General features: G+C 51.6%; 1 protein-coding gene across 1 annotated transcript in view; it reads left to right on the top strand.

Moving 5' to 3' along the window:
* The window catches only part of WNT8B (wingless-type MMTV integration site family, member 8B), an 11,557-nt gene extending 2,753 nt beyond the window's left edge, over window positions 1–8,804 (top strand). The window contains 6 exon segments of the mRNA XM_010015105.1: window positions 3,301–3,334; window positions 4,601–4,739; window positions 5,491–5,616; window positions 7,682–7,824; window positions 8,251–8,614; window positions 8,617–8,804. Coding sequence (XP_010013407.1) covers window positions 3,301–3,334; window positions 4,601–4,739; window positions 5,491–5,616; window positions 7,682–7,824; window positions 8,251–8,614; window positions 8,617–8,804 — 994 coding nt within the window.
* The last annotated feature ends 299 nt before the right edge of the window (window positions 8,805–9,103 follow it).

Here is a 9,103-nt window from a genome sequence, read left to right as displayed (position 1 = left end):
GAAAGAGGTTTAGGTATCAAAAACCCTGTGAGCTTTCTCGGATAAGGGAAACAATTTCAAGCATTTCCTTTCATGTGTGTGATTTCAGGAAGTTTTAGAACAGTGTGGTGACACTGAAGTCATGGGGATTGGGCTGGTTTACACCTGCTGTGGATGCACCTAGCTACTTAGTTTTTAGCATTACATTCCATTTTCTTTTACAGTGATATGGAAAATTAGTAGAAATAACTAACTAACTAAAAATCACACTATAGAGACAAAAATGAAGAGAGATTCATTTTCATAGTGATTCCTACTCATAGCACAGAGATGACTCTAGTGGCTCTAACAATTTTGCGCTACATCTGTGGAACAAGTGGCTTAATTACTCTGTGCCCTTGCTGGAGACTATATCCAAAAGAGAAATGCATTTTTCTTAGCTAGATCATACGAGCAAAGACAAAGAGCACAGATTTTGTCTCCATTATTATCTTTCCTTCCCTCTCAGCATAAAAATGAAGAATTTCAGCTAGCCTCCAGCCATACAACAGTCCCATCTCCCCTTCTCCTGAACTCACTTGCAGCTGCAGGAGTTTAATGTGGGGGGTCAAGTGTACCAGTCTAAATGAACCCTTTACTTGTCTAAATCCTACAAACCCGCCCAGCAGCGTGCCTGCCTGTGGATCAGAGAGCTCAGGGAAAATGCCTTCTGTCACTCCAACTTAATAAAAATGTTTAGAATATCCTGCTGGGAAATTGCTACTGTACCATTTACTCAGCTGCAGAAGATGAACCGGCATATCCTGAACTTGGCCTTTTTGTGAACCTTGAGGTTTTTCCTGGGAGGAACAGATCCTCTGCTTCAGTGCAGTTATGTCAATTGACACCTGCTAACAGGCTGCTTCTCTGTAAACCCTGAACTTGTGGATTACTGTCCTCCTCCTAAAGCTACCCTTCCAACTGATCAGATGTTCATAATCCAAGATGAGGCTAGCAAGGGTTTGAAGCAAATCCTTCTTGCACACTGTGAATTCAGCTTTTCCTACCCAGGTGGGAAGCAAAGCAGATGGGATGTATCTCTTGTTTTGGCCACAGCAGCAAGATAAGAGGGGACTTGCAGTTCTCTAGATCTTGCCTACACAGTAGCATTTAACAAGAGTTTTCTCACAGCTGCTACCAGGGGCTCAGATTCACACTGACACCATCCTGAGTGTGGTCCCCATAGCAAAGCGCTTAAGGTCAAGGCAAAAGACGTGAGGGAAACCAGATGGAAAAATGACTTGTTCATGCTGCTACCCAGTTGCGTTAGGATGGGGACCCATGCAGCTTACACAGTCTGAATAGTCCCAGGTTCATGGCCCTGTGTGATTCAGGTCAGCCGATGCTCTAATCACCCGGCTACAGATGCCGTCTCTCCGAGTCCCAGGAAATATTTAATTAGCTGTACAATGCAGAAGCAGCTCCCAAAGGAAAATTCCTCTGCAAAACAGCCATCGACTTCGTGCTAAAGTACCCACGGGGGCTGGAGCACAGCTGGGTCTGAATCCCAGGCCTGGAACAAAGGGAAAGGATCTCCTGCTCTCGCAATGCTCTGGCACAGCTCTCTTCCTCCTGTTTTGGCCCAGGGGAAGATTTCCCAATGCAAGCTTCATCAATATGGATAAATTTCCACCAAAAAAAAAAAATTAGACTTGCCAGAGTGAAACTTTGCAAACCAGTTCTCTCAACTCTGGCTAAGCAGTGAGCAATAGCAAAGGTCAGGTTTCTTGTGATTTTTACCAAGCTAAAGTAACGAGACCGCCTTTTTTGTGGTGTACTTCAGAGAGGGCCTCTGTGAGGGCAGTTCCAGTGGAGGTGAACAGGCTTACTGAGTGCAGGAGTGGTTTTCCTTGGCAGGGAAACATCCTCTCTAAATCTCCCATGTGTCTGATGTCTGGGCACCAGTTCTGCCACCTTGTCTGTCCCTCATGTCCAGGGCTGCAGTGTGTCTACACTTTGTCCCCCAGTTTGGGATGGCAGTGCCTGCTTCTGCCTGTGCTCGATCCCTCACTGGAATATACCCATCTCCATGCTGGATTTGTAGCACAACAGGACAGTGCCTTTCTCTCCTTTACCAGGGATACCTGTGGCTCTGGACAGCATGACTTGAAAACACACAGGGAGAAGAAAAACCTTACCCTAACTTGCACCCTTCTCCCCTACATCCAGCCATGGTCCACCCAGCTACTGGGATTTCAGGGAATGGAGAAGAGAAAGAAAAGCAGCAAACGTGACTGCAGGCCAGGTAGCCCAACTGCAGCGTGGAGTTGCTGCTCCTCTCGAGGGACAGATGTGGGTTAAGGCTCTGCAAAGGCTAACTGAAAAGGAGAGACATCCTTCACTGGGAGACATCCAGCATTTGAAACAGAACATAATCTCAAGGAGAAGCTGAAGAGCCCAGTTTCTCTCAGTGCCTGCTCTAGATTTTTCCCAATCACTCACTCCCTTCAAGGCGATTAATGGATTCCTAATAGTGGTCACTGAACCTCATGGAGTCCTAATGCTGACTGACGTTTGCACTGAAACAGTATTTCTTGCTGGAGGAAGAGACTCAGATAGGCCTGCACTGGCTCTGCTCTGCAAGCCCCTGAGGACAGTGATGGAGACCAGCCATGCTGCCCTGTGGCCCTTGGAGATGACCCCTTCACCCCTTCAGTGGGAACTCCAGAAAGTTGTTTTGGCTAGAACCACACACCATCCCTCCCCACCCTCACTGCCCCCCGTGCAGTGCCCAGCAGGATGGGGAGGATAAACATGTTTGTGCTCAGCTACCGCTCCTCTTAGAGAGTACGGGCAGCCAGTGCTGGCACCACAGGAAAGCAAGGGACCATGTTCTGGGGGGATGCTGCCAGGACACACACTGTGAAAGAACAGCGGTGTGACCTCCTCCTTCCCTTGGCATAGTCCAGCTCCTGGCACTGGGGTCAACACTACCCTGAGTTAAGCCAAGCGGCAGCTTGGTAAGGTGAAAAGAAAGGTTGGTGGAAGAGGAAAGCAGTAAAGAAATGGGGGGATTGGCATGAAGGGTAGCTGAGCAAAGACAAGCAAAAGGAGGGAGCAGCGAGAGGGTTACAGCCTGGTACAACCTGTCTGGGGGAGCAGGGTAGGAGGAAGGAGAAGGCACTATCCTGGCTCATAGGGAGCAACAAAGGGAGAGACCAAAGGTGGCTGCAGCCAGGAGACAGGCAGGCTGTGGGGGCGAGAGAGGAGCCCTGGGATGCCAGGCATTCCCCAGGCCCCTCCGCCATCACCCTCTCCTCTGACACCATCTCTGTCTTCCAGGTCAGTGAATAATTTCCTGATGACGGGCCCCAAGGTAAGAGAAATCCCTTTGATCTCTGTCCCTGATTCCACTAAACCCAGGGAGAGAGGGGCTCCATCCAGCATTATCCAGTGCTTCCCTCACCCCCAAGTTTCCAGCAGCAAGACAGGAGCATCAGGAATGACCTGCTATGAGCTGCAATTCCTTAGGCTCCCCAAGGTTTGGGTCCTTTTAAATTGGTTGGGGTGAGATTTTGGAATTTGCCTCTTGGCATCAGCTGAGGGTCTCTGCCATCTATTGCCTCCTGATGATCAGGTTAGCATCAGGACTCACATTCACTGAGCTTGCAAGGTACTTTCTATAGGCCCTGCAAAACATACCTCCCTGAGGAACGCAACTGGAATTGCCAGGACCTTGTTCAGTATTTCTGATCCCATGCCTTCTTGTACCCCTCTTTCAGAGGCTTTTTTTCCTAGCCAGGACCAGTAGTAAAAATTCACCCCATTTTTGTTCTGGCTGTTCCACAGCAACACTTCCAAGCCTGTCTAGCTCTTTCTATGGTTTTCAATGCTGTGGTGGAGCAACCTTGCCCCAGAGCACTGTCTGTGCCCCTGCGGCTGCGGTGAAGGAGGGGGCAGGCAGGGGCAGCTGCTGGCCTGGAGCTCCCTGGTCTCTGAGTAGAATGTTCTGCCTCCTCTCACACTGGAGAGATAAAGGCTTCCCCACGGCAGGGCTGGCTGGCACACCTCCTAACATGGCTAACAGCCAACAGCTCAGCCTTCTCCCCCGGGAGGCTCAGGCTCTGGCCCAGCACAGCAGAAAATGCATTCGCTGCTGGTAGTGGCAAGCTCCAGTCCCCAGTGAGCCAAGCCTGGGAGACCTCCGCTCTGTACATCTTGTCTCTGCAAGATGGCATGCAAGTAATTTTCAATTGAAAGCCAGCCTCCTGGGGAGCCTGGGGCCATGTTCTCCCTGTTGGTTTGCACTGTATTTTGCCATCCATCTAGACCCCAAAGCAGCAGGACCCATGATATGAAGCACAGGGCAGGGAAGCTACACCTGCATTAGCCCCGCTACTGGGGCTGGGCCTACACCAGCTTTGCACTGTGTGTGATGGAAACTAGACCTGCTGAGTGAATCCTGGACCTCGGAGTAGCCTGGGGACATTCCCGTCCTGTCACCCACGGGGATAGTCTCTGCATGCTGGCCATTGCACCCAGACCCAGTTTTGCCACTCAAACACCTGACTCCTTGCCCCATTGCTAGGGGGCTGAGCAGGGCACACGCCGTTCCCCTCCTGACCTGCTGCTCTGCTCCTAGGCCTACCTCATCTACTCGAGCAGCGTGGCGGCCGGGGCGCAGAGCGGCATCGAGGAGTGCAAGTTCCAGTTCGCCTGGGACCGCTGGAACTGCCCCGAGAGGGCACTGCAGCTCTCCAGCCACGGCGGGCTGCGCAGCGGCAAGGAAAGCGTTGGATACCCTCGCTGCAGGTTAGAGCCCGTGGGGTCTGTGCCTCCTTTTCCTCCCCATCCCCACCTGGGATATGCCTCTCCCAGGCATGCCCCAGGGGGATCTTTCCAGGAGGCAGGCCTGGGTATGGAGGAGAGCCTCAGGCCCTTGAGGGACTGGCAGTAGACAAGGGACCAGAGGCCCAGGCAGAGGTGGACAGAGATTTCTTGGGGTCTTGAGGAGGCGATTGTAGCACAAAGTAACACTCAGGGACTGGGAGCATCCCTGAACCGTTCCCATCAAGGTTATCAGATCCAGACCTTGGTGGTATTAAATGAGAGCCAAAGGCTTAGTGAAGTCAGATGATTGCTGACCACTGATCCTGGTGGGTGGGTGTATGGTCACTGCTCAGAGCCCGGTACAGTGTCCAGCAGAAGGTGAAGCTCAAGGGGGCTGTGGAGAAGTTGCTTTTTGATCCTTGGAGAGGGCCCCTTCTCTCTGGGGTGTGTCAGTGAGGTGTAGGGACATTTAGCTGCCTGCTATATCCCCACTGCCAAGCTCCCACAAGGACAGCCAAGTGCTAAGCTTAATCTGAACCTTTGGAAATGGCATGAGTCAGTCTGGGTTGTAGGGCCTCCTCCCTACTCCACGAAGTCCTGCCCATCGCAGGTCTCTTCTCACACTGTCTCCTGCATGGCAGGAGTCATTTCCAACACTGTTCTCACCATGGAATCTGCTCTCCTTGTATTCCCGCTTGACAGCAAACCGGGAGACCGCTTTTGTCCATGCCATCAGCTCTGCGGGCGTCATGTACACGCTGACCCGGAACTGCAGCCTGGGGGATTTTGACAACTGTGGCTGTGACGACTCCCGCAATGGACAGCTGGGTAAGGAGAGACCAGTGGCGTCCCTCTTCATGTCCCTGGCAGCAGAGGCAGCTCTTCCCCTCTCCTCTGCTGAGGCCTTCAGAAACAAACAACTCTTCTTCCTGGTCCCTGCACCTGGAAATAGTGCCCAGGCAGAGCTTTGCCTGGCTCAAACCAAAGTAGCTCTGTGGAAGCTAATGGGGCCACCTCCAGTTTACCCCAGCTGAGGCCAAGTCCTTGATGTTTTCCATTATATTCTAAATGAGCAGGAAAGTAGAATGGGGTGGCAGTTTCCCTGGTTCAAATCAAGAGCAACTCTGTTTAAGCTGCTGGAGGGAATGACTGTGTCATAAGGCAGAGGAGAGGATCTGATGTCATGTATCTACGTGGCAGGTCTGGTTAGAGCGGTGCTGACCAGGGACCTCAGGACTCCCAGGGTCTGCAGGACCAGGGTGGCCCCAGAGCAGAATTACCAGAAGGGAAGGCAGGGTGACATTCATAACCCCCTTCAGCGTTTGCCAGCATGGCAGGCACATGAGAGCACAACCAGGAGAACCGCTGTGGTAGCACACACCCTTCATCCCATTCCTATCACAGCAGTACCCAGGCCCACAGCCACTAAGGAACCCTAGGTAGAGAACCCCAGGCTGCACCACTCCAGATCTTGGCTCAGCTTTCATGGAAAACATTGACATTTCAGTCTTTTGTTTTGAATGGAAAGCTGTCTAATGTCAAATTACCAAATCTTTTAAAAGCCATGCCTCGCCCAGCAGCACTGGGCAGTTGGTATGTGCCAGTTTATGACAAACTCCTCTGGAATATACAGCATTTAGTAAGTTGCTTTATTGGCTAATAGTTTTCAAAACAGCCACTGGTGCTTAGGTGTCTGAGATGTGGGATAGCCCATCTCTAAGTCTAGCAGAGCAAGACTTTTGGGCAGTGATACACCAAATTTTATTTCTTCTGGAAAACTGAGTTAGTCATGCTACACTTCCTCTCTCCAAAACAGCTGTTTTCATGAAAATTTTCCATTATGAACTTAAAACCTTGGGAAGCAAAGAAGACTTTTGGGTTTGTCCAAAACAGTGCGTTTCAATTCTAAATGTCGTTGTACTGAATCCAAGTTGGTGAAAGGTTTACATTCTCCCTTTGGTCCCAGCACTTGATTTGGACTTCATTATCCACGGTAATTACCCACGTCCCATGAGACACCCCTGCCTTTCCCTGAGAGAGGAGACCGCCGTGCTCTGGTGAAGCCCAGGCAAGGGCCAGGCCTTTCAAGAGATGCACAAGGCCATTAAACCACAACTCCCAGATGTACTGCCAAGGCACGTTAGGGTCAGAATGTTCCATATCTCAAATCTTCATAAAGAATGTGTCATTTTTCTCTGGGAGGAAAAGAAGCAAGCCTCATGATATGTGTCCAGTCAGCCAAGCTAAGTTATCGAGCTCCCACGCAGTTAGGAAAAGTACCCTCCACATTTTGCTATGCAGTTTCCCAGTTCTGTGCTGTTTCCTTTGTTTCTTTATGATAATTGGAAAATTAGACCCTTCTGAGATGCCAAACATCATCCCAGGATTCTGGGTGTACCAAAAAGAGGGCCTCCTCCATATGTGTGTGCCAGGTTTGGGTTGTCTCCTGGCAGAGGGGAATCTGTTCCCTCTGACCAGGATGCCTCCACCAGTTTGCTAATCCATGTTAGCAAGGTGGTGTCCCTGCAAGTCAGACTGAACCAGCTCAAGTCAGGGTTTGAGGGAAGTTGATAAAAGACCCACAGCTTTATCAATAGGGCTGCTAATGAATGATAGTTAGCAGCTTCTGAATCTTGCTCTATAAAAAGCCTGGGTTTGTCACACAGGATGTACTCCTGTGTTGCCTGCATAAGCCACTTACTATCCAGGCCTCAGGAGAAATGCATGAGCCCTAGGAGAGGGAGTTGGGGAGTACCAAGAAGCAACTGGCTGTATTTGCACCACAGCCTCTGTTCCCTCCCATCACTTCTGAGACCCTTTCTTGTCCTCATAAGCCACAAGCCAGGCAAGTGAGGGGCTGGCTCCCTGACAGCACACATCTCATCTTTCCTAGGGGGCCAAGGCTGGCTGTGGGGAGGCTGCAGCGATAACGTGGGCTTTGGGGAAGCCATTTCCAAGCAGTTTGTGGATGCCCTAGAGACTGGACAAGATGCCAGAGCTGCTATGAACCTGCACAACAATGAGGCGGGTAGAAAGGTGAGCCCCTCTCTCCCTGCAGACCTGAGAGCACACACCAGATTGGCTCTGGACATTCAATTGTGCAGAGTCACAACTGGCTGCGGCTGAAAGCACAGGCCCAGAAGAAACAACCACTCTGCTAAGGAGAAAGGCATGGAAGCAGTACAAACATGATGGGTGGTGTTCGTTCTAAGGTAGCAAACCTTCCATGATCACACTGTTAATGGCTTCCTGCTGCCCTCTTTCTCCCAGTTCAAGCAGCAAGGTACCATGGAGAAATCTACAAGCTTTAAGCCAACAACCCCTGTGCAGGACCACTGCGCAAGGAGGTTTGATGGCAAACCCCTCCTGAAGGGCCAGGAAGCCATGTTTCCCTATGTACTGCTGCATGAAATGATCCCTCTGGGCTTTTCCCTGAATCCCCTCTCCCTCCTTACCCTGTAGGCTGTGAAAGGGACCATGAAACGGACTTGCAAATGCCATGGTGTGTCGGGGAGCTGCACCACCCAGACCTGCTGGCTGCAGCTGCCTGAGTTTCGGGAAGTGGGCACTTACCTCAAGGAGAGGTATCACAAAGCCCTGAAGGTGGACTTGCTGCAGGGTGCAGGAAACAGCGCTGCCAGCCGGGGTGCCATCGCCGAGACCTTCAGCTCCATCTCCAAGAAGGAACTGGTCCATTTGGAAGACTCTCCTGACTACTGCCTAGAGAACAAGACACTGGGGCTGCTGGGCACAGAGGGCAGGGAGTGCCTGAAGCGGGGCAAGGCGCTCAGCAAGTGGGAGAAGCGGAGCTGCCGGCGGCTGTGTGGGTTTTTTTGGCAGTGGAGGAGAGGCGAGCCGAGATGGTGTCCAGCTGCAACTGCAAGTTCCACTGGTGCTGCGCCGTGCGGTGCGAGCAGTGCCGCAAGCGGGTCACCAAGTACTTCTGTGTCCGCAAGGAGAAGCGGGAGCGGAGTGGTGGCGGCGGAGCCAGCCGCAAGCTCAAGAGAAAGCTTTAACTTGTTTCTGCTTCTCTGTGGTCCTGTCTGCCCCTCTCCTCTCCTACCCTCCCCATCAGCCCCCAGCACCATCTCCTTTGGCTTAGCTCTGTTTCATTCCCAATGCTGCCACACTGGGGCTTGGGCTAGGCAAAGAGCTTATATGAGACCCCAGGCCTTAGCCATACACGGCATTTCCCATTAGTGCAGTGGGTGATGACTTCTGGGAAGACCCGCAAGCGTTAGTAAAGCAAGGTGAGATTTGGTCCCTTCAACTCAGAGTCACTCTATCCTGGAAACACAGGCAGTCTCAGTGGCTC

This window comes from Nestor notabilis, unplaced genomic scaffold (assembly GCF_000696875.1).
Source record: "Nestor notabilis isolate BGI_N333 unplaced genomic scaffold, ASM69687v1 scaffold7550, whole genome shotgun sequence".
Classification (NCBI taxonomy): domain Eukaryota; kingdom Metazoa; phylum Chordata; class Aves; order Psittaciformes; family Psittacidae; genus Nestor; species Nestor notabilis.
The sequence above is the reverse complement of the archived record's forward strand: the minus strand, read 5'-3'. Positions and strand labels throughout refer to the sequence as shown.